The 25415-nt window shown below is 46.9% G+C and overlaps 1 protein-coding gene across 1 annotated transcript; it reads left to right on the top strand.

Annotated features, from left to right (window-relative positions):
* The first annotated feature begins 8175 nt into the window (after positions 1 to 8175).
* GM2A (ganglioside GM2 activator) lies at positions 8176 to 24843 on the top strand. Its single transcript, XM_057490584.1, has 4 exons — positions 8176 to 8418; positions 13824 to 13976; positions 22679 to 22861; positions 23247 to 24843. Exons 1-4 carry the CDS (start codon positions 8332 to 8334, stop codon positions 23400 to 23402), a joined length of 579 nt encoding a protein of 192 aa, XP_057346567.1. The 5' UTR covers positions 8176 to 8331; the 3' UTR covers positions 23403 to 24843.
* Positions 24844 to 25415: the final 572 nt, after the last annotated feature.

Here is a 25415-nt window from a genome sequence, read left to right as displayed (position 1 = left end):
CTGCCCTAAGAAACCCAAACAAGTCCCTCTTTCCTCTGCACCTAGGTCTCCCCGCATGTAAAACGCGGGCGTTAGAATAATGATGTTGAAAGTCTGGCACTTTTGAATGAAGACAGGATTTCATACTCTGAGGTCAAACTTCAGTGTTTGTTCACGGGTTCTTTAGGGTACATCTGTCCTGTAGACGTATTTTTAGCTCACGAATCCTTTATGATTATCTGAGTTGGATGCCTATCTTTAACGATTAGAAAAATTCACGTAAGTCTGGATTTCCAGCTCCTTTTGAAAAATCCGATGTTAACACCGGCAAAAGTGAGCCCGAATCGGGTCGCGACTGCCCTCTACCGGCGGGATGATGTACTACAGGAGGCGCCGTCACCCTCCCTCAGGTCTCCGCCCAGCCTACCAGGCAGTGTAAGTGTGCCAGGCGCCTAGGGCGGTTGCAGCGAGTACTCAGCGCAGGCGAATTCAGCTTTGCATCCCAGGGTAGGGGACACTGGCATTGCTCTGCCAGTTGAATGAATGAATGAGACAGTTAATAGAATGCTCTGGAAACTATAAAGGGCCTGGTGAAGAGGTTTTGACACTGGTGCTGCCTAGCTGAAATGTGATGCCAGTGCATTGCTAGCCGCTCAAGTCCAGATCCAAGCCCTAAGAAGGGAAAAGATTATCATATTGTCACCCTCGACCCCAATCCCATTGGGAGTCATCAGACAATTAAGGTGTTTTTTTAAAATTTGTTTTTATTTTGGTATCATTAATATACAAATTACATGAAGTTTTTTAAAAGTCGTTAATGTACAATATTATATTGGTTCAAGTGTACAACACAATGGTTCAACAGTTACCCACATTATCAAATCCTCACCCCTCTAGTGTGGTTACTATCTATCAAGGTAGAAAGATGTTACAGAATCATTGACTATATTCTCATGCTGCACTACCATCCCAGTGACCAACTTACATTGTGATTGCGAATAATTGTGACCCTTTATCCCCCTCAACCTCCCCCGCCACCTGCCCCAACCTCTTCCCCTTGGTAACCACTAGTCAGTCAGTTCTCAGTGTCTGTGATTCTACTGCTCAGTTACACACATTGTTACATCCTCACCCCACTAGGGCAAACGGTGTCTGTCAACATATTAAGATGTTATGGAACCATCAGTTATTTTTTTTAAAGGTACTACCTGGGCCTCCCACAAAGTCACTGGGATTGTCCTTGGTTGGAAAAATCACTGGCAGAAACAGTAAGGGTCTATTGAACTAAAAAAATCCTTGAGAACCATGATGGAGGCCAGCAGAGGGGCAGCAAAGGAAGTGGGAGGAAAGGAGAGGTAGGAAGGTAGAGCAGGGCTGTTTGAAAACCAGGCTTCTGGTCAGCCTGCTGGATTCACCCAGCTGCTCTTGGGCAACTCACCGGAACTCAAAGGATGCCACATCTGGACTGGCCCTCAGACATCATGAATTCCATCCTACCTCATCATGCAATAGGGAAATGAGGTGCAGAGAGGAGAACATGTGAAGAGCTGAGGCTTTGTCCTTCATGTTCTACAGAGGAAGAGGGGAAAGTTCACCAGACGCCTTCCTTGAGAGGAAATAGTGACTCCATCTGTATCCCACCCCTGCCACTCAAGTGGAGAAAGTCGGTCCAGTCTGGACACTTGCTACTCTAACTGTGGTCCTGGGACCAGCAGCACTGGCTTCTAGGAGAGCTTGTTAGAAATGCAAATTCCTGGGCTCCACCTAGGCATGCTGAATCATAATTTGCCTTTCATAAAATTCTCTGTGTTTTGCATGCTCTATATGTTCGATAAAAGCCAGTGTTGGCTGCACCTTGGAAATCCCCTTGGGGACTTTAAAAAAGGCTCATGCCTGGGTCCCACCCTGAGGTACAGCCTGGGCATGGCCTCCCAGGTGATTTGTTTAAAGATCCCCAGGTGTGTCAGCTTTGAGAATCATAGCTCTAGGCAAAGGCTGTGATGAGATGAAAATCTTTGGGACTCAAGGCAATGCGAACTGGTGCGGGGGGGGGGGGGGGCCTCCTGCACTGAGCCCCTTAGACTGAGGCTGGTGGAGGAGGCACCCTCCCCAGTACTGCCTGGCCTGCTCCACCAGTCCAGCTCCTGCTCCCCAGGGCACTGTCAGGTCTCCAGGAGCTCCCAGATTTCAGACTGGTGAGGTGAGAAGGGGGTGGTGTCCTCATTAGCATTGTGATCCTGCCCAGGGGCTGGGCCCTGAGCTGCAAGACCAGAAAGCTGGGTCTCATTTCACCTACACTGGGTGGTCTTGGACTAGGCAACTGCTGTTCCTCTCTGGGCTTCAGTTTCTTGCTCTCTTAAAATGGGCTAACTGGAAGGGATCAAATAACTTCTAGTATTCTTTCCGGTTTTATACTTATACACACAGACTCTCAAGGTTGAAAGGAACCTTGGAGATCACCTAGTTTGATCTTGCCTTTCTACAAATGGGGAAACTGAGGCCCAGTGATGTTAAAGGCATTGTCAAAGTCAGAAACACCATTACCATTTATAGAAAATGGTTTCCAGGAACACTATTCCTTGTCTAAAGCATACCATTTCATTATCTGCTTCTGATTCTTTGAGGGGGTCGGGGGTAGGGGGACTGTGGGTAAAATTGCAGTGTTTCCAGAATCTCTCACCTGGCCTTAGCATTTACATATCAATAGGTGTTTCTTCCCACAGCCTCCAGGAGAAGGAAGGGTATAGAGAGGGGCTGTTCTCTCCTCCCCTCTGTCGTCTAATTGGTCTGGTGCCCGTCAGTAGTCAGGGATCCACCTGTGGAGTTTCTCCTGGAAGTGGCAGGTGCCAGCAGCCGCCGGATGGAAGAGAAGGGGAGCTGGAGCCACGGCCAGAGGGGAAGAACAGAGCCGGGCCTCATTACGAGCAATAAATGGGTTTCTGCCAATCTAGTCTTTGCTTAGACTAATTTTGGTTACACCGGTTTATTTGTCCTGGGCCAGGGACAATTCCCCCCAGAGCTACAGGGGCTCTGTGACTTTCGTTGCCTCTGAAATTGTATAACTCATAATAATGGAAAATATTCTTCGCTTATACACATGTTCATTTTTGCCCCAGTGGAGGTTAAGTTCACTTTCCTCCACATCATGGGAGAAGCCAGGTTTGCCTCCGTTTGCACATTTATCTCAATATTCCTGATCTATAGATGTGTTTGCCCTTCGGACTCTCCTTTGCATTGGTTGTAACATCTCTCAGGTTCCCTCATTGCAGGAGTTAAATAAAATCTCGAATGTGTGCTCATTTTCTAAGTGTATGAGAATTATGCTTTTACCTTCTTTTTGAAAATAACCCTTTAATAACAAGAATAGCCAGGATTTAATACCAGATGGCAGACTAAATTTGGGTTAAGATCCCCAGAGGACAGACTGTAACACAAGTGGGAGAGGTGCAGCCGGGGGCAGTAGGGACTACAGCCCAGGCCCTACTCAAGGGTCAGTGACAACTCAGCTTCAGTGGACTGCTGCCTGTGGGGACATAGTCTGGAGTTTCCAAATCCTCCAAATCCAGAAAAAGCTGGAAATCCACGCTGGAAATTTAATGTGAAGTCACTTGTTTTTATTACACATTGTCAACTGAGTAAAATTTCTAAGAAATACCATGCAGACAAATCACGTTTGAGGCTTGTGTTGCCTGTCTGTGATCTCTGCATTTGACCCATGTGTCTGCTTCTTACGCATTTGAAGCGGCAAATACTCCCCATGACACTCGAGGTATTTGCCACACCTGCCTTTATACACGTGTCAGGTCCCCAGGAACATTCACTCTTCCACACAGAGGCATGGCTGCTGGCAGGTCCTTCTGGGCCAAGTTATTCCAGGGCTCAGAGCCAGTCAGTCGCTCCTCTGGGTAGCCCATGGTGATGAGCATTAGAGTGACAATTTCCAATTTCCCAACTGTGTGATCACAAGTTCAATCGCATGCCCAACTGGGCAAGTTGTGCTGGAAAAGTGTTCGAGAGACCCAGAAAAGACCCAGAGATGGTGTAGCAGACATGAGGGTTTATTGGGATTTGCATACAAGGAGTGCAGAAGGTGCTGGCCTGACGAGGTTGAGCACAGCTGTTGTGGACAGGGAGGGAACTGCAATTGTTGGGGTGGAGACAGAGACAATGATTGTGCCAGGGGCTAGGCGACACAGACTACATGCATGCCAAAAAGGGCGTGTGATTTATGACTATACTATGTGGTTTGCTAGAAGGGATCATTCTTGGGCAACCAGCACCATAAGGAACTAAACCTTCAACAGAGGGGTCTTCATCCCAACAAGATGTTTCCATCTATTAAGAGGGCCTAGATTTGGCCAGCCCCAGACCATCAGCATACTGTATACCCAGCACACCACCCAAAGGAGGCGGCCATGTGGGCATATAGTTATTCTGGGACAAAAGGTTACAAGTGGGCAGTGCTTGTCCCCACACCAACCCATCAATCCAGAATGTCAGTTCTTCAAGGACAAGGGCCTTGTCGTAGTAACTGCCACTTTCATGTATGTAATTGTGCACCTATTGTATGCCAGGGGCTTTACATCACTGGTGATCAACTGTGGTTGCACATTTGAATCGCCTAGGCTTAAAAAAAATACCAATGCTTGGATCTTACCTCCAGAGATCTAACTGGTCTGGAGTATGGGCCTAGGGATGGGGATTTTTAAAAGCTTTCCAGAGGATGGTGGTACATAGCCCTGGGTAGGGACCAGGGCCTGACGGTCGTGACCACATTGAAATTTCACAGTGGCTCTTTTTTTTTATTAGGATGTCACGGATATACAATCTCAGGAAGGTTTCACATGAGCAACAATGTGGTCACTACACTCACCCATATTATCGAGTCCCCCCCATACCCCACGGCAGTCCCTGCCCATCAGTGTAGTAAGATGCCCTAGAGTCACTACTTGCCTTCTCTGTGCTGCGCTGTCTTCCCCACGATCCCCCCACACCATGTGTTTCACATTGGCTCTTACTGCAAATATTTCTCATTTCCCCCGAAGATGGTAAAAGTCCACTTCCTCAGAGACTTCTTACCAGATTCAAGAGGGCAACCCACCTTACTTTGTATTACTTTAAGCTGATTTCTTCTCTTCTGGTATTATTATTGCTAGATAATATCTTGTTTTTATCTTTACTTGCTGATTGCTCTTCTTGAGTAGACTTAGGCCGATTGAGGATGGAATTACAGGGGTGCGGAGGGGCCTTTATCTTGTTCAACTATTAAATCTGAGGAAACTGAGACCAGAGAGGTTAAGGCCCCTGCCCAGGCTCCCACAGGATGCAAGCCTGGATCTGCCTGACTCGGAGCAAGCAGTCTGAAAAAGCCACTCTGCTGTTCTACCTTCCATCTCGGTCCTGGCCTTTGGTTCCAGTCACTGTTTCTGGGGCCTTCCAGCATCTCCTCCAAAGCCTTACAAACGGAGATGTCACATACTCTAAGCCCGAAGGAATGTGCCAGTTCATTAAGAGGTCTTCCAAGGTGGCTGGGAGCATAACCTTCTACCAGCCAAGATCGCGGACTTCCGGAGTGAAGGAGCGCGTCTGGATGAGCCTGGAGGATTTAGGAGCTGGGAGGCAGTGGCGGAGAGTTGAGAGGCCTTGACAGGCGCCAAGATGGAGGAGGGAAGATGCTGGAACGGAGGCAGTGCAGCTGCCTTCCTATTTCTCAGAGGCTCCAGGATGTACTGTTGTTGGCAACCAGTTCTCCCCCACCGTGTACACAGCCACCAAAGGGCACAGCCACACAGGCCTCTCTCGTGCCCCTGCGGGAGCGCCCTCAGGAGTGAGTTCTGATTTCACTTCACAGGGCCTGAAATCGCACTTGCGTGTAATGAGGTGGTGCTAGATGTGAGAGGGAAGAGCTTACCAGAATGGGAAGAGGGTGTTTAATTAAAAAGTCTATTAAAACGTTAGGTAAGGTCTGGAGCTTGGTAAGTAGGAACATACAAATGCCACTTTCTTAGCTTTTATAAAAAAATACCCTGGTATCTTTTTTTAAATTAAAGTGTTGTTAATATACAATCTTATGTTGGTTTCAAGTGTACATTGCAGTGGTTCAACAGTCCCTGTGATCAACTTATATTGATTGCAAATTATTCTGCCCCTTTACCTTCCCCCCCACACCCACGCACCCATCCCAACCCTTCCCCTTGGTAAAAACTAGTCACTTCTCAGTGTCTATGAGTTTACTGCTGTTTTGTTCCTTCTGTTTTACTTTGTTTTTATATTCCACAAATAAGTGAAATCATATGGTATTTGTCTTTCTCTGCCTGGCTTGTTTCACTGAGCATAATACCTTCTAGCTCCATCCATATTGTTGCAAATGGCAGGATTTCTTTTCTTTTTATGGCTGAATAATATTTCTTTTGTGTATGTACAACATCCTCTTTATCCATTCATCTATTGATGGACACTGAGGTTGCTTCCATATCTTGGCTATTGCAAACAGTGTGGTTATTAACAGGGGTGCATATAGCTTTTCGAATCAGGGATTTTGTTTTCTTTATCCTAGGAGTGGAATTCCTGGGTCAAATGGTTTTTCTATTTTTAGCTTTTTGAGGAACCTCCATACTGCTTTCCACACCGGTTGCACCAATTTACATTCCCATCAACAGTGTAGGAGGGCTTCTATTTCTCTGCAACCTTGCTAGCAAAAAATACCCTGATACTTAATGTTAACAATAGAAGAAACCGGGAAAGAGTTCTGTACTATTTTTGCAAGTTTTCTGTAAATCTAAAATTAATTCAGAAAAAAGTTTATTAAAAAAATAGGTAAAGTTTTAAATTCTGCTTACGCATTTATTTATTCAGCAAAGATTGTCTATTATGTGTCAGGCACTGGGCACATGTTAGTGACCAAAAGTCATAGTCCCAACCCCTTGTGGGATTTACGATCTCCTGGTAGTGTGACAAGAAAAATAACCGTGATGCTTTTTTAAAAGCAAAAGTGAGCCGCAAAGTCTCTAATAGTGATGCTAGGGTTCTTGTTCACGGAGACAAAGAATGAACTTCTCAGTCAAGGTAGGAGAACAAGGCGGGAAGCTTTTATTTAGAGAGAAAGCCAAGAAAGCACAGAGCTCCCGGCTCAGACCAGGAGCGGACAGGAGAGCCCCAGGGTGGTGCTTTGTCTAGGGGTTTTATAGGCAGTTGAGAGACAAAGGGCTAGGGATGTACACCTGCTAAGTGGTCCCAAATACCTTTGAAGAAACACTAAGTTTCTTATTAGTCTTCCTGGTTATTTACAAGAACTTTAATGTTCTGATTTCCTCCCAGGATAGCAGCTTCCTGGTCTGGGAGCCTATCACTCAAGGCTGCTGCTTTGCTCCCAGGTAGGCTGAGTTATTGTCTGTTTAGAAACTTACTTTTTAACTAATTGGGTTTTAAGATGGAATCCTTCCTGTTTTTACTATGTTGTTTTGGGCTTGCTTGCTACATTGCCTAAGTTGCAACAAATCATTCCTTTAGGGCTGTTGGAAGAAAAGCAGCACTTGGGTAAAGTTAGAAAAATAGGCTGGGCTCCCCAGCAGGCCAAAGCAAATCCCACAATGGATTATCTTGCTTTGTTTTTTTCCAGAGGCCCTCACCCTCCTCTGTCTAAGCCCATGGTCACTGTCTCAATAGCTTAACAAAATCTTGACTGATGGGCATAAAAGCAGAATCCTCTCTCTGTCACTTCCTAGCTGTGTAACTTTGGCAAAGCTAACGTCACAGCGTATCCGTTTCCTTAGTGGTAAGATAGAGAAAAGCAGCGGATTCCCTCCTAAGTACTTATCAGTGCTTGGCACGCATTAGAGAACTTACTAAATGTTAGTATTATTGTGATTGTAATAATTAGTAAAAAGACAGTGATTTCTAACAGATACAGGGAAGTGCAGTACCAACACGGAGCGTGACGAGCCCGACCCGGGTGTGAGAACAGCGCCCTCCGGCCGCGATCGTCACAGCGTGACTTCAAACACGACAGCCCCGCCCGCCCCCGCGCTCAGCCCTCCTCCCCCGCCCCGCGCTCAGCCCCGCCCCCGGCCTCCTCCGGCTCCGCCTCTGCCGCTCAGAAGGTGGGGCTTGACGCCCACGCCGGGAGGGAGGGGCGCACCGAGGCTCCTCTGCAGGGCGGAGTCCGGAGAGAGAGCCGTCCAATTGCGGGCCTTGAAATCCCAGATTCCAACGCAGAGAGGAGAGCCTGGAAGGCGCCCTGCTCAGCTTCGGGTAGCAGCGCAGGCCTTGGCGTGACCAAGACTGGCAGGCCTTTAAAGGCGCAGCCACCACCACAGAGCTTGTCGTCAGTCCCACTCGGACCCACGGTTTGCAATGATTCCTCTGGTGCAGGCTCCGCACCTGATCGCCCTGGGCTTGCTTCTCGCCGGCCCTGCAACCCATGCACTCGTCCTGAAACAGGTAAGTGCCCACTCTTTTAGAGGGGTGCTTCCAGCAACCGTCCAGCTTGGGGTGTGCGGGTTGGGTGAGATACGGGGAGGTGTGTGTGTGTGTGTGTGTGTGTGTGTGTGTGTGTGTGTCCCTGCGGGTTGGGTGAGATACGGGGAGGTGTGTGTGTGTGTGTGTGTGTGTGTGTGTGTGTGTGTGTGTGTGTGTCCCTGCGGGTTGGGTGAGATACGGGGAGGTGTGTGTGTGTGTGTGTGTGTGTGTGTGTCCCTGTCCCAAAGTCACTATGTGGGACTCTGAGTGGGTCCTGTCTTCTGCGAATTTCTGTCTTCTGCGGATTTCAGTTTCCCCTCTGTACAGTTAGGTGGGCTATAAGGCCTTTTCTGCTCCAGACTTTTTTGGAAAGGTTAATCTCACTTACTTATATCCGCACTCTGCTGCTCTCTTTCGAAACGTCTGAGTGAAATTTTGCAGAACAGCAAAACCAAGGTACTGCTCCCAGGCCCAGAGACTCAGCACTGTTTCCCTGCCTTCCAGCTCCCGCCCCTCACAGGAAGGCCTGGCCCCTATCCGTTCCCCTTCTGTACTGCTCTGCGCCTCATCTCATCCTGACGTTTTGAGAGGCCAGAAGGCCCAGACTTTTCTTCTGGTGTCAAAGATTCAGCCCTGTGACCCACCACTTCTGACTGAGCTTCAGAGAAGCTCCAGCCTCCAAGCTTCCCCCTTCACTTCACACTCACCCGTGCTCCAGACCCTTGGGAAAGGGAAGTTCTATCATTCTGAGACCTAGCGAAGCCTAGTTTCATTGCCTCTTTGCTGCATTGCTGGGCACAAACACTCACTATCTCTGGTAGCAATCAGAGTGGCCCAGCCTAGATCTCCTCCCTCCAATCACTGTGGAAATACCTGCTTTATAGTAAGAAGAGGAGCAGTGGGGTGCAGGGGAAGTGGAATAGGACTGAGAGCCTGGAGCCTTGGCTTCTAATCCCCCCTTTGTCTCTAATCCCTGAGCATAATGATTAGGCTTCTTAAGCCTTGGTCTTCTCATCTGCAAAATGTGCTTGATGCTGCCAACCTCATCTGCCTTTCTCAGATGCCTGCGGGTGAAAGGAAATGCTTTTATGGATGGAAAGGTGCTAAAATCCTAAACAAGTACAACAGTATAAACCAGTGGGCTCAGCCTTACTGTGCTGCAGGTCCAGGGAATCTATGTTGCCTGTTGAGTGAAGGTGTAAGGACCACTTGGCCTTACTTGCATGAAGGATTCAGTTTGTCTTTGAGTGTACGTTGAGAACATTTCTTTCGGCTCCAGGGCTGACTGCTGTGAGGTGGAGTCCAGCTGAGGCTCCAGCTTGCCCTCCAGCCCCACTCTGCTCTATGTCTCGGCTATGGATGCCATCCCGGACCAGAGGGTTTTAGGTCAGCAGTTTTGGAGTGGCCTTGAGACATCACAGAATTCACCCACCTCACGCAGGCCCACTGAGCATAGGGAACTCACCCAAGATTACACAGCAAGCGACACTTTTGATCCTAGTATGCTATCATCCAAGTTTTCTTGGGCTCATGTGATCCAGAGCCCTGACCCACAGACCATGGGCCAGATGAAGGCGGTGGGGTGATAGGGAGTGTTTGAGCATCCAGGAGCCCCAGTTCCGTTTCCTCTTCTAGCTTTAACCAGTCTCCTGACGCTAGACTGTGGTGTGCATTAGATAGCAGGGAGAATGTCTAGCCCTGTGCTGGACATAAAGTGTGTGCTTAATAGACTCTGAGACTGTATAACGACTGTCACTTATTATGCTCATACTATGTGCTCTATGTGGAGCCATGTGCCTTTTTTTCTAATAAACTTTTTTGGGAAATAATTGTAGGTTTACAGAAAAGTTGCAAAGTTAGTACAGAGATTTCCATATACACCTCACCCAGCTTTCCCTAATATTAACCTTTTATATCACCATTGTGCATTTGTCAAAACTGAGAAACCTACATCCTAGACATTTGGATTTTAGCAGTTTTCCTATGAATGTCCTCTTTCTGTTCCAGGACCCAGAACCGGGTGCCCTGTCGCATTTGTTGTCACATCTCCAGTCTCCCCTGGTCCCTGACAGTTTCTCAGTCCTGTGTTTTCATGGGTTTGACAGTCTTGAGGAGCTGGGACCTGTACTTTCTGTATATAAACTTCTCCCTCTCCTGGGAGCCCTGTGGGAACATACCATTATGGCTATTTAATAGATGAGGAAATTGACCCTCAAGAGGCGTTAACTTGCCCGTGGGCTCAGGGAGTGTGAGTGGCTGAGTAGACTGCACCCCAGGTCTGTGCTATGTACCCATCGTTCTGCCTTCAGAACCGTGCCTTTCCCCTCTGCCCCACATGCCGCTTCCCACTTGCTGGCCTGTCCTGGGGATGGTAAATACAGTCGTCCCCACTTAGGGGCAGCTCTGCTTTCCACAGCATGAGTTTTCTGGAGTCAGCCTTGGTCTGGCAGCAGATGATCGTCCTGACATATTGTCAGGAAGTCAGCAGTAGCCTAATGTCATGTCACAATGCCTAAGCCATTCACTGCTCTTCACCTCATAGGCATTGTATCATCTCATAATGTCACAAAAAGGGTGAGTACAGTATAATAAAATAGTTGGAGATTGAGAGAGACTGCATTCACCTACCTTTTGTAATTTTTCAATCTTTTTGTTATTGCGGTAATTATCTTACTGTGCCTAATTAAGAAATTAAATTTTATCATAGGTATATTTGTATAGGAAAAAACATAGTATATATAAGGTTTGGTACTATCTGCAGTATCAAGCATTCCCTGGGGGTCTTGGAACGTATCCCCTGCTGATAAGGGGGACTGCTGGATCTGGCACCAGGCCTGGCCCTTAGTGGGCATTGCTAACTTGTCATGCCTCCTTTTCCAGGTAAGGCCAGACTCAGCTGAAGAATTCATTGCCCCAGAAGCCTCCAGTCATTGGGAAACCACCTTATTATGTCTCCTCCAGGGCCTTGGGAAGCGGGGAACTTAGGAGAGGCAGGGAACTGTTTAGCTCCAGCTGGGTGCTCTGTACACCTGCCCCAGTCAGGAGTCGATCCTCCCTGTGGATCAGGTGCCTTACAATCTGAAAGCAGCCCCGAAAACGGCTAGTCCTCCTACCTACCCTGCATCCCCAATCTTAATTCCAAGTGTTCTTTCATCTGACAATGGCCTCCCGACTGGTCTCCCCTCTTCCAAACTTGTCCTTTTCCAATCCATTCTCAACCATAACCCAGAACATGGCGCTCCCCTGCAATGGGGTTCCGTTGCTCTTACTATAAATCCAGGGTCCTGATTATGACCTACGAGGTCCAGCCCTAAGGAACCCTCCCACCCCTCTCACATCATCTGGGTTGCCCAGCCGCTGCATCTAGCCCACTGGCCTTCCGGTACTGCCCAGAGCAGCTAAGCTTCTTCCTACCACAGGGCCTTGGCCCATATTGCCTCTGCCTGAGCATTCTCTCTGTGCTTACGTGGCTGACTCCTTATCCAGCTCAAGTACCATTTCCTCACCACCCAATTTAAGTAAATCCTTTGTGACTTTCAATATTACTTTCTGTTTGTTTCCTTTTTGGCACTCAGAAATCATAGTGGGTAATAGCTATTTCCATTAGACTGTAAGCTCCTCAAAACAGGGCAGGAACATTTCTGATTGTTTACCACTATTAAAACAGCACTCAGCTGAGGGCCTGTGATCATTGCTCCACGAATGTTTGTGAAATGAATGTTGGAGGAAACATGTATCGGCACCTAGCTTGTGTAAGGGGCCATGGGGAATGCAGGCATGAATCAGACCCTGCCTTGCCTTTCTTAGTCATGACATGGTGTTTTATTCCATGGGACAGAAACCCATCCCAAGAAGCTCAAGTAAAGGGAAGTTTATTCCAGGTATACAAGGAATCATATGAGCTAATGGCAGGAAGTGGAGGCCGGGCTGTCAAGTGGCTGTTAGGGAGCCAGCTCATGCTTTGGGCCTGGCATTGGCTTACGAGCTCTACACACATGAGCTCCCAGCCCTGAGAGGAACGTGTGAATGCCCCCGCTTAGAGCTGTGGCAGCTGGGGCTCCGTAGGGAGAAGTAGCCTATAGAGCCACGTGATGTGGTGGCTGAGCTGTCCTTTCCGCCCACGCCTGTTGGCTCCAGCCTGCTTTACCCCAGCTCTCACTCCAGAGCCCTGCCATGCCCTGCTACCTCACAGTGCCTGTGTAGGGAGGGTGGGAGGACTCCATGTGTGTCTGTAGACCAGCAGAGCCCTCAGCTCCTGTCCCTGCGGTTTGCTCCTGGGTCACCGGTCTGGGTGTTCTGGCCCTGTCCCAAAGCTGGCACCCAGTGACAGCACAAAACCCAAGTGCTCTGCGTGGCTTTACCTCTGTCTCAGTTCACGGACTGGCTGCAGAGAGACTCCGTCGGCCCAGCCCGGCTTAGGTGTTCCCTTGCGGCCTCCTCAGCTGTGGGTGTGCTGCCAGTGGGGGTTGACCTGGTGGCATGGGACTTGCAGGGCTTTCTTCTAAGGTGGGATGTGCATGGCGGCAGTGCTCACAGTCTCTGGTGGGTGGCCACTGGCCCAGGAAGGGCGTGTGAGCGTGGACAGAGTCTGCACCGTATAGGACAAGCAGACGGGGTTCTGTAGGAGAGGGAGGCCAGTGGTCATGTGTAGCTGGAGAAGATGGCGGGACCAGAGGAAGTGGCTCTTCCTCTTCGGTGGAGGGGAGAAGGGCTGACTCAGGTTGGGGCAGGCATGAGACACGGGATGGGAGTAAGAAAGAAAGCACTGGTTAGGACTGGGGAAGTTGTTCACTGGGGCTGTTCATCAACAAGTGACCCACTGGGGATCTTTCTGGGGGTGTCTGATGCCCTCCTTGCATTAATCGCACACCCCTTGGTGGTGGGTTTTGGATGCTGTTACGTTTCCCACTGTTTTGTGTTTCACAGTGTTCCTGGCCCTGGATTGGGCATGGATTATGACTTGAATAAGGTCCTGGGCATGGGCTGCAAAGGTGAATCCTCTAGGAGCTTTCCTCTAAAGAGCTGCCAACACTGGCTGGAGAGGAGTGGGGAGCAGGGAGATGGGAGATCAGAGGGGGTTCCTGCCAAAGGGATAGGGTTTGTCTCCTGTTTGAAGTTCAAGGTCCCATATATTGTGCTTTCTAGTTTGCAGCACACTTTTGGGAAATTGCCTTTTGAGTCTTTTAGTTTTGCTAGTGAAATGGGCAGGACAGGTGTTATCCCAGACTTTATGGTTGTGGAGTTGAGATGAGGCTCAAGAGGAGGTACCTTGCCCAAGGTCACACCGTCAGGAGCCCATCCTGGTCGTTCTCCTGACCTGTGAGAGTTCCTTTTATCGACTGAACTTTTCTCTTTTCTTGCGGCCTGATTATCCCTGGCCTTCCCAGCTCAGTAGCTTTTCCTGGGACAACTGTGATGAGGGGAAGGACCCTGCAGTGATCAAAAGCCTGACCCTAGAACCTGACCCCATTACCATTCCCGGGAAGGTGACTGTCAGTGTGGAGGCCAAGACCAGCGTCCCCCTTGCTGCTCCTCAGAAGGTGAGCCTGGGCTGGGCGGGATCAGGGCTGTGCTGGAGGGAAGGCTGCCGTGGCCACCGGCAGGGGCCCCGACTGATGTTTACTCAGGCAGCTGGAGGAAGTTTGGAATCCTGGAATTCCAGAGCAACAGAGGATGCAGAGCTGATCGTCTGACAGCTCTGGTTGGGCAATTTGTTTTTGGTGTTGTTGTTAATTATAAAGCAAATACATCAATTAGTCACTTTGGAAAAAGCAAATGGTCCAAAAGTGGGGGTGGTGGTGGTGGTGTGAAATAAAAGAAATCACCTGACATCTCAGTCCCTAGTAAGGGATAAGCAAATTTAACATTCCGTAGGCTGATATTTGGAACTTCCCCCATACAACCATATATAACACACATATTAATTTCAAGTGTGTATATACATATATACACTGTATACATTTGTATAATATACAAGTGTATATTTTTTTTTGTGTGTATATATGTATATATATAAATAAGCAGTGCTCCTTGTAAATGTCCTCCTGCAATCTAACTTCTTGCAAGATAGTCATCCTTAGCTATTTATATGTCCTCTCAGAAATTTTTCTACATTTGTAAATATATATATTCAGTTACATTGATGGATTATATGACATCTGTTTTAACTTGCTTTTTTTTTGCATCACACTGTGTATTCACTCCTCTTTCTGTGGCATTTGGCCTAGATTACCTAGTTATTATTATTATTTTTTTATTTTGGTATCATTAATATACAATTACATGAGCAACATTGTGGTTACTAGATTCCTCCCAATATCAAGTCCCCCCCACATACCCCATTACAGTCACTGTCCATCAGCATAGTAAGGTGCTATAGAGTCACTACTTGTCTTCTCTGTGCTATGCTGCCCTCCCCGTGCCCCCCCTATATTATGTGTGCTGATCGTAATGCCCCTTATTCCCCTTATCCCTCCCTTCCCACCTACCCCCCCGACAGTCCCTTTCCCTTTGGTAACTGTTAGTCCATTCTTGGGTTCTGTGAGTCTGCTGCTGTTTTGTTCCTTTAGTTTTTTTCTTTGTTCTTATACTCCATATATGAGTGAAATCATTTGGTACTTGTCTTTCTCTGCCTGGCTTATTTCACTGAGCATAATACCCTCTAGCTCCATCCATGTTGTTGCAAATGATAGGATTTGTTTTCTTTTATGGCTGAATAATATTCCATTGTGTATATGTACCACATCTTTATCCATTCATCTTCTTATGGACACTTAAGTTGCTTCAATTTCTTAGCTATTGTAAATAGTGCTGCAATAAACATAGGGGTGCATATGTTTTTTTGAAACTGGGCTCCTGCATTCTTAGGATAAATTCCTAGGAGTGGAATTTCTGGGTCAAATGGTATTTCTATTTTGAGCTTTTTGAGGAACCTCCATACTGCTTTCCACAATGGTTGAACTAATTTACTATCCCACCAGTAGTGTAGACGGTTTCCCTTTCTCCACATCCTCTCCAACATTTGTTGTTGTTTGTCTTTTGGATGTTGGCCATTCTAACTGGTGTGAGGTGATATCTCATTGTGGTTCTAATTTGCATTTCTCTGATGACTAGCAATGTGGGGCATCTTTTCATGTGTCTGTTGGTCATCTGAATTTCTTCTTTGGAGAATTGTCTGTTCAGCTCCTCTGCTCATTTTTTAATTGGATTATTTGCTTTATGTTTGTTGAGGCGTATGAGCTCTTTATATATTTTGGGTGTAAACTCCTTATCGGATCTGTCATTTATGAATATATTCTCCCATACTGTAGGATATCTTTTTGTTCTACTGATGGTGTCCTTTGCTGTACAGAAGCTACCTAGTTATTTTTTTTTTTTTTTTTTTTTTATAATAATTATTTTTTATTGAAGGGTAGTTGACACACAGTATTACATTACATGAGTTTCAAGTGTACAACACAGTGGTAGAACATTTATATACATAATTCTAGGTTCCAGCTATCACCCTACCAGGCTGTTACAATATCTTGACTATATTCCTTATGCTATACATTACATCCCGGTTACTAATTTATTTTACCATTGGAAGTCTGTCCTTTTTTTTTTTTTTTTTTTTGTGAGGGCATCTCTCATATTTATTGATCAAATGGTTGTTAACGACAATAAAATTCTGTATAGGGGAGTCAATGCTCAATGCACAATCATTATTCCACCCCAAGCCTAATTTTTGTCAGTCTCCAATCTTCTGAGGCATAACAAACAAGTTTTTACATGTAGAACAAATTCTTACATAGTGAATAAGTTACATGGTGAACAGTACAAGGGCAGTCATCACAGAAACTTTCGGTTTTGCTCATGCATTATGAACTATAAACAGTCAGTTCAAATATGAATACTGATTTGGTTTTTATACTTGATTTATATGTGGATACCACATTTCTCTCTTTATTATTATTATTTTTAATAAAATGCTGAAGTGGTAGGTAGATACAAGATAAAGGTAGAAAACATAGTTTAGTGTTGTAAGAGAGCACATGTAGATGATCAGGTGTGTGCCTGTAGACTATGTGTTAATCCAAGCTAGACCAGGGCAATAAAACATCCACGTATGCAGAAGATTTCTCTCAGAACGGGGGGGTGAGGTTCTAAGCCTCACCTCTGTTGATCCCCAATTTCTCACCTGATGGCCCCCCTACGACTGTGCCTGTCTTAGGTTGTTCCTCCCTTGAGGAATCTTACCCGTCTCTGGCTAACCAGTCATCATCCGGGGCCATACAGGGAAATGTGAAGTTGGTAAGTGAGAGAGAAGCCTTATTGTTTGAAAAAGTTAGCTTTTTACTTCTTTGCATATTTATGCCCTGTGGCTTCTGTGCCCAGCATTTGTCTTGAGGTGTCTTTACCACTTGGAAGAATTATGATACTCGGTAAATTTGATATGAGGCACGAATTCTATTTAAGGGTTGTAATTAGGAAGGAAGAAGAAAAGCTATAGAAGTAGCAGGCGGAAGAAAACATGGGAAGATTGATTATTTCTTTGATATATCTTCTTGTAGAGTAACTTCAGCATGTATAGGTTTTAAGCTACTACTTAAATTGCACACACACATTAACATAATAGGAGTATAGTTACATAACCAAAGCATATCTGTAATTACCAGCCATCTGCAGTGAAACCAAGAAAACCAGTTAGGCACCTTAGGCATTTGTGAAAACTTATCTATGATATGGTGGATATTGTCCAAATGAACTTGAACAGTCTGAGAGAAATCAGACAAATTAAAACAACCCATTCCTGGGGACTGTTCACATGCCATATGTTCTTTTAACAATAAATAGTTCGTAGTTGTAAGACTTTGGAGCGCTACAATTTGCACTTCTCCAAATTCTTGGTTGAGTTCCAACAGTATAGATCCAGTCAAATTTGTTGTTTTACTGTATGCACAGGCCAGCTTAGGTATCTCCTTCCTCATTCCCATGGCAGGTCCAGGAACTGGTGGGATGAGTGCATCTACAGCTGTAGCAGTGCGTGGATCTTTGTTGGGGTTTTTTGATGATCATCTTCTGGCATGAGTCTTCCAGAGGGTGCAGATGTTGGAAGTTCTTTTTCATATCGTATCTTAGTTCATTTTCGGGGCAGCCCAATTAGGCTTTGATCCTCTGTATAAACACAAACAGACCCTTTGCCTACACTTTTATATGCCCTTTATACCCTTGTGTAGAACTCGTTGGAGGTTACCACACAGGAACTGCCCTTTTTTTTTTTTGCTATCACTAATCTACACTTACATGACGAATATTATGTTTACTAGGCTCTCCCCTATACCAGGTCTCCCCTATAAACCCCTTTACAGTCACTGTCCATCAGCATAGCAAAATGTTGTAGAATCACTACTTGCCTTCTCTGTGTTGTACAGCCCTCCCTTTTCTCCTACCCCCCCATGCATGTTAATCTTAATACCCCCCTACTTCTCCCCCCCTTATCCCTCTCTACCCACCCATCCTCCCCAGTCCCTTTCCCTTTGGTACCTGTTAGTCCATTCTTGAGTTCTGTGATTCTGCTGCTGTTTTGTTCCTTCAGTTTTTCCTTTGTTCTTAAATTCCACAGATAAGTGAAATCATTTGGTATTTCTCTTTCTCTGCTTGGCTTGTTTCACTGAGCATAATACCCTCCAGCTCCATCCATGTTGCTGCAAATGATTGGATTTGCCCTTTTCTTATAGCTGAGTAGTATTCCATTGTGTATATGTACCACATCTTCTTTATCCATTCATCTATTGATGGACATTTAGGTTGCTTCCTATTCTTGGCTATTGTAAATAGTGCTGCAATAAACATAGGGGTGCATCTGTCTTTCTCAAACTTGATTGCTGCATTCTTAGGGTAAATTCCTAGGAGTGGAATTCCTGGGTCAAATGGTAAGTCTGTTTTGAGCATTTTGATGTACCTCCATACTGCTTTCCACAATGGTTGAACTAACTTACATTCCCACCAGCAGTGTAGGAGGGTTCCCCTTTCTCCACAGCCTCGCCAACATTTGTTGTTGTTTGTCTTTTGGATGGCAGCCATCCTTACTGGTGTGAGGTGATACCTCATTGTAGTTTTAATTTGCATTTCTCTGATAATTAGCGATGTGGAGCATCTTTTCATGTGTCTGTTGGCCATCTGTATTTCTTTTTTGGAGAACTGTCTGTTCAGTTCCTCTGCCCATTTTTTAATTGGGTTATTTGTTTTTTGTTTGTTGAGGCGTGAGAGCTCCTTATATATTCTGGACGTCAAGCCTTTATCGGATGTGTCATTTTCAAATATATTCTCCCATACTGTAGGGATCCTTCTTGTTCTATTGATGGTGTCTTTTGCTGTACAGAAGCTTTTCAGCTTAATATAGTCCCACTTACTCATTTTTGCTGTTGTTTTCCTTGCCCGGGGAGATATGTTCAAGAAGAGGTCACTCATGTTTATGTCTAAGAGGTTTTCGCCTATGTTTTCTTCCAGGAGTTACCTAGTTATTTTTAATGGCAGAAATATTTGGTTGTAGCATCTGTCATAATTTAGTTAACAATCTCTTGTCAGATATTTAGTTTGTTTCTAGGGTAGATTTTTCATTTGGTTGGCTGATTTTGTTTGTTTTTGGCTGTTATAAACACCTTTGCAGAAATCATCTTTGTAATGTACCTTCTTTTATACATTTCTGCTTATTCAGACACAGACTTTCTAGGTCTTTTCATACATATTACCAAGTGCCTCTAAATGTTTGAACCCATTTATCCTCCAGCTAGCAACAACATATTTGCCTTTTTCTATACCTTTGGTGATTCTAAGCATTTTCTAAAATTTTCCTGTCTTTTATGTCATCCCTAGTGAAATGTCCTTTCATAAATTTATTTGCCGTTTGTATTACTCTGAATACCAGTTCATTCACATCTATTTCCTGTTTTGGGGATGGATATGTGCACATTTTCTTACAGAACAATAAAGGCTTTTTATATACAAATTGCAGCACCATGCATTATAGTCCTTTTCTCACTAGTTTGAATTGCTACATTTCTACCATATTCTTATATGCCCTATTTTTATACCATATTCTTATATGCTTGGCACAGATCTGTGCTGGCACCAGTTTTGTTCTGATTCTTTAAAAGCTTTCTGATTTGGAATCTGTGTCCCTGTAACTACCCTTTGACTTGGTCTAATCACAGCCTCGACCTCATTCTTTTGAGCAATACTGAGTCAATAACTTGAAGAGTGCTTTGCGCAGGGGCTGGTACACAAGACCTGCCCGGGACCTGTTAGTTCTTGTTAATATTTCAGAGAGTACCGGTCTTTCCTGTGGCCCCTCTGACCCAGATAAAGGTGCTGTATATGCAGACAGCTCTCAGGCCCTACTGTCCTCAGCACCTCCTCTCAAATCTTCTCCAGGATAGGTCATTGCATTTTCTTTAGCTGTTCTTCCAGTGATAATCTGCCAGGGGCACACACATGTCATTTACATGCTCTTGCTGCTGGTTCTTGAGGGCAGGGCTCTTTGGCAGGCTGGGCACCACGTTTGCTGTCCTGCCATTATTACACAAACTGCTGGCAGCTCCAAGAATGATGATGCCGTGCAGCTGATTTTGGAGGAAAAACTGGCAAACTCCTTCTTCTGCCTCCCACCTGGTGTTCCTGGCTTCTTCCCAGGCCATTCAAATGGGTGAATTGTTCTATCATAGGGCCTTTTCTATTACTTAATTATGTCTTAAGTTTGCCACTGCACTTTGTAAAAATTGTACTCAGACTCCCTCTGCCCCTTCCCTTCCCCCTATAAATGTGCATATTCTTTGTTTGCTTCCTTTATCTTTCTAGGCTATGTGCATATCAGCTATTAAGTGAAGGCCTCTCACCACTTGTCTAGGAGAAAGATGATTAGCTTCGTTTTACAGAGAAGGGACACTGGGGCTCAGACAAGGCTGCAGCTTGTCCCAGATCATAGTCAGTAAGGCATTCAAGGATGGCATCCTCCCCTTAGGTTTCCTGTTCCTGAGCCCCTTCTGGCAGTGGGGTGGACTTAGCTTGGTGTGTTTGCGGGGGAGTGCTCCAGAACTTTCCCCTTGCCCAGCGAAGATCCCCTTAGGAGAGCTGCCCAGACTCCAGGAGGGCTGTGGAGGTCCATGGCTGCCACCACTTGGTACTGAAGCCCTGAGAGGAGAGTGACTGGTTCAGGCCCACGCAGCCTGTTAGCAGGAGAGCCCATACATGCTCTTTTCCTCTGACCTTGCTGAAGTGAAATTTCTTCAATCATAAGTCCCAGTTTGGATCTGGGTGGACTTAACCCCAGCTGCAATTTTTAGAAGTTGGACGCTCCAGATTCTGTGAGCCATGGACAAGAGTGGGGCCTGATCACGAGCCCCCTTTTCTTGTTTTGATGTGCTCCACAGAATTTGGCATTATTTATAACTCTCTTCTTTAAGTCTTCACTCAAGCGTCAGCCTCTGGGGCCCTGGCTTCCCCATCCTCGGGAGTGGGAAATTGCCACTGTATTTGGCAGACCTTTAGTTTGGACCTTCAGGTGTGTGATGTTCAGTCCTAATGGTTTGCTTTTTGCCCCTCCCAGCAAAATGTACCAGCAGCGCCATGGCCCGAGGCCTGTGACTATTATAACTGCCCCCTCTGCGGTCTTATCAAATGGCTCCCCTTGCAGTCAGTGGCTAGCAATGGGTCTTTTGTTTAGAACTTTTGTGTGTTAGAGGCTAAGAGGAGTCATTTTTTTCCAATCTGCAAGAAACTCTTGACTCTTAGCATGTCAGAACTGGTAGGGCTCTTTGAGATCTGAGATCCAAATGCTCCACAGTCAAGATGGAGGAGCAGAGGCCTGAGCAGGGAAGGGACTTGTCCGTGGGCCCCGGCGTGCAGGGATCCTGACTCCATTATGATCAGTTCTTGTCTGTCTCTTGTTGAGACGGGTCCCATAAGCTGACTATAGTTTATTTAGGTCGAGCTATGGAAGTGTCAGGGACGTCCTGGACCAGAGAGGTTGATGGTACCTTCTTACCCAGCCTCGCTTGTGTTCCTGAGCCATTCAAGCAAGCAGACTGAGAACAGGGCCTGGGAAATGAGCCACGGTTTGTAATCTCCAAATGGTAGGTGTGGCTGTTGCTTCGGAAGCGTGTGCTGCCTGAAGTCCACTGCACTCGGACCCAGCATGTCCTGTGCTATGTTTGTCCTGGGGGTCAGGCACGAGGATCCCAGGCAGGATTTGGCCCTCACTGGCCCCCTCAGCTGGGTGTTCTGGTTTAGAGCATAACTGGCCCAAACATTTCCACTGGGGGATCAGTGAAATAAGGGGGGAGGATATTGGCTAAGGGAGAAAGTAGGAGGTACTGTGTGGGTTTCTGCACTGTGCTGTGTTTTACAGGCATTGTCTCACTCAGTAGGACCCTGTGGGAGAGGGAGGTACTCTAAACACCGCACTTTGGGAGATGAGGGTGTGGAGACTGAGAGACGCGGCTCCCTCGAGGGTACAACGCTGGGAAGTGGCAGCCACAGCATTCTAGCCCAGGCCTCCTGCCTCTTCCCAGGCCAAGGAGTGGGAGTAGGCTTGGCAGAAGAGGGGTGGAGGGCCGGGAGGGAGTGTGCACAACTGGGGGTGCGGCCAGTGTGTCATGTCAGCCCGCTCCCCCTTTGCTCCTGGTCCTGGATCCTGACATCTGGGGCAGTTGGAAGACTGAGTGCACAGCCTGGTTGTCAGCCTGGGACCAGCAGGCTCTGGAGGAATACGTGCCCATCCAGCATTTGTCTCTTAGAAACAATAGCGCCAGTCAAGTGAGCGTGGAGGCTGGGGTTCATAGCATGCTGGAATGTCAGAGCCCGGAGGGACCCTGGGAACGTGGTTTCCTGCTGTAACACCCACAAGGGGTCAGATGCTCAAGTGAGCTAAGTTCCCCCTGCCCTTTCCTTGCAGTTTTTCCTTGAAACTTTCACGGGGCTGGAGCAGGGTCCTAGGGACACCTCAGCTGGCTCCTAGACAGCTGATACTTAGTGAATGCTTTGCACATGCCAGGCACAATTGTGATCGTCTGCCTTGACGTCCTGGCCACGTCTGGGTCAGCTCCAACCCCCGAAACAGGAGCAGAATCATGCCAGCGTGGATATCACCAAAATCCCATCCAATTAAGCAGTCTGCGACTGAAATAAAATGCTGACCTTTTAAAGAGGCAGGAGACTGATGTTTGCCTTGGAATTTACCATTTTTCAAACTCATTCTCACCAGGTGGAATTAACTGTGGAGAAGGAAGTGGCTGGCATCTGGATCAAAATCCCATGTGTTGACCAAATTGGCAGCTGTACCTACAAAGATATCTGTGATATACTTGACAACTTTATTCCCCCTGGGGAGCCGTGTCCAGAGCCCCTGCGCACCTATGGGCTTCCCTGCCACTGTCCCGTCAAAGAAGTAAGTGCTTAGGAGGGGAGCTTTATCCCCATGGCTAGAGTAAAGACGTGGGGTTTGGAGAGGAGAGTCCTTGAATTCTCTTCCTACAGATCTTCCTACAGATCAGGTCTGTGGATATAAATTGGTGTGACCTACCCAGAATTGCTTGTTTTAGGGGGGCCTCAGTTTATCCATCTGTGAAATGGGAGATCGGAGTGTTGAGGGGACCTGCAGTGCCATTTAGCTGTAGCATCCCATGCTGCACGGTGCTGTGCCAACATCTAATCTTGTATGGCTGTGTGAAGAATTGGAAGAGGGGCCTCATGGCTGCAATCCTGGAGGTGGCTCCAGGAGAGAGTCCCATCAGTATATCCCACTAACCTGTGATGCGCTGGCTTCCCCACAGGGCACCTATTCACTGCCCAAGAGTGATTTCACCCTGCCCGTCCCGGAGTTGCCCAGCTGGCTCACCAGTGGGAACTATCGCATCGAGAGCGTCCTGAGCAGCAATGGGAAGCGTCTGGGCTGTGTCAAGATTGCTGCCTCTCTGCAAGGCAAATAATGTGGCATAAGGCACGGCAGACAGAGGGGTATGAGGGACACATCCTCTCCCCCTTGTCTTGGGTTTGCCAAGGCCAAACCCCGTCTCTCTGTCCTGCTGAATGCCCCTTTCTACAGTGATGCCACTACCCTCGCTCAACATCTTGCGTGCCACCTGCGTTTTCAATGTGCACAAGCAGCCCGGCCTAGGGAAGGGTGAGCTTGGTGGGTCCTGATACCCCAGGACATCTTCCAAGCCAGCCGCTGCTTTTTCCTCTTGACTCTGTGGCTTTCTCTTTAAGAGTTTAACTCATTTTCTGTAGTCAAGGAATGGGACCAACATGTTTTGTGATTCCCAAGTTCAGACTGACCTAATCTTGGTCTCCTGAAGGACTTCATGATTTTCTCATATTTTTTTTTGGTCACTGACTTAAAAGCAGAATGAAAATATTAACCTTTTGATTTTACTCCAGCTCTCTTACAATGAAGAGTCTGAAGTAGTTGAGTCCTCCATTAACTTCTATGATTAACTTAGTATTCTTCTCTAGAATTGCCCAGTTAACATCACCATAGAGCCTTCTTAGAGATGTCCTGGAGAGCCAGGGCGTGTGGTAGGGGGCTTCACTGGGAGAGAGCTCCAAGAAGGCCCTGTATGTTTGAGCTAGATTACAAGCTCAGGCGCCTGCGCGGCCCAGCCCCAGACCGGGGAGCAGAGGTCACCCCACAGGAGCATGTTGCTTCCTGGCATATCTTCCCTTTTTTCTTTTTATAACAGCACCTATGTGTTGATATGAGGCAGCTGATGCCTAGTCTCGAATTGGAGATATAATCAGGGATGGTGGGCACTGGGGCAAGTTGGAAATAGCCAGTTACGTTATGGGCCCAGTATTGCCAAATATTCTCACAATTTTTCCCTAGAGAAACCAGAAATCCAGACTTTTTATGAAATCTTACAATTTTTAAATAGTAGCAAAGAATTATTTTTTAAAACAACTGATAAGGCCAAAAGGGCCAAACAGACTTGGCAGTAGAGAAATCTGGCTCAAGGGCAGCCGGTTGGCACCCTCGGTTAGAAGGACATGCATGTTTTGTCCGTTCAGTCCCGAGACAACCGTGGCACTGTTTTTCCTCCCAAAGCGCCAAATCCACAGCGTCTGACCCGAGCGCAGGCACTTCAGTGCTGGGGCGGGTGGAGGCAGCCCCTCCGAGCTGTGAGCTCAGGGGGTCACCCGGCTGCTCGCCCCAGCCTGGGGTGCCGCAGAGTGCATGGGGCAGAGCTGCAGAGGTGGCCCCACCAGCAGCTGCTCTGTGGAGCAGGGATCCAGTGAGGAAAGGTGGACTCATGTCAGGTGCCTGGGTTTGTCCATCGTGCTGTCCTCTATGACGACTTACTGACCCACGGACCAGCCCCAGGCTTCTGGCCTCATTTCCTAGAATGGCAATAAATCTTTATAACTTGCTAACTTGCTGAGATTTCCTCCTTTGTCTTGGCTCTATGTTTTTCATTGGTCATGGTTTGGCCTCTTTAGGAGCTTGTTTAGGGGGCCTGTTTCAGACAAACTGAGGCAAGTCCAGGGCCCAGCTGGTCTCTTTCTATTCCTGGAGCTGCCCATCATGTCTGCTTCATTCTGCCTTACTGCAGCTAGCAGCCTTGGTTTTCTCTTTGACTTTCTCGCCACAGCATGACCCAGCCAGCCTTTCTTCCTCCCCTGGGTCTTTCGGCCTTGTTTCATAGTTACTTGGTTCACATCCTTGAATGGAATCTTACTAGCTCAGTTCATCTTTTTACGCCATGCCATGTTCTTGGGTCAAATGCCCCTCCAGGTCTCGGAGGGGAGGGCGATGAGGGATCTCAAATTGCATGGTAAAGTATCTTGTTAATAAATGGTGCCGAGCCAACTGGGAAACCATTGCAAAAAAGTTGAAATTAGATCCATACTTCACACCATATGCAAGAATAAACTCCAAATGGATCCAGGGTCTAAATGTAAAACAAAAAGGAAATCATACAAATACTAAAAGAAAATGTGGGTAA

The sequence above is a fragment of the Manis pentadactyla genome, chromosome 2, assembly GCF_030020395.1.
Source record: "Manis pentadactyla isolate mManPen7 chromosome 2, mManPen7.hap1, whole genome shotgun sequence".
NCBI lineage: Eukaryota > Metazoa > Chordata > Mammalia > Pholidota > Manidae > Manis > Manis pentadactyla.
Note: the sequence above shows the minus strand (reverse complement) of the source record. Positions and strands in the feature narration are given on the sequence as shown.

Excerpts from the sequence above, each read along its gene's own strand:
- GM2A (XM_057490584.1), top strand. The coding sequence starts at position 8,332 with ATGATTCCTCTGGTGCAGGCTCCGCACCTGATCGCCCTGGGCTTGCTT. Across the intron at positions 13,977-22,678 it reads CCCTTGCTGCTCCTCAGAAG|GTGGAATTAACTGTGGAGAA; the intron begins GTGAGCCTGGGC and ends CATTCTCACCAG. Across the intron at positions 22,862-23,246 it reads GCCACTGTCCCGTCAAAGAA|GGCACCTATTCACTGCCCAA; the intron begins GTAAGTGCTTAG and ends GCTTCCCCACAG.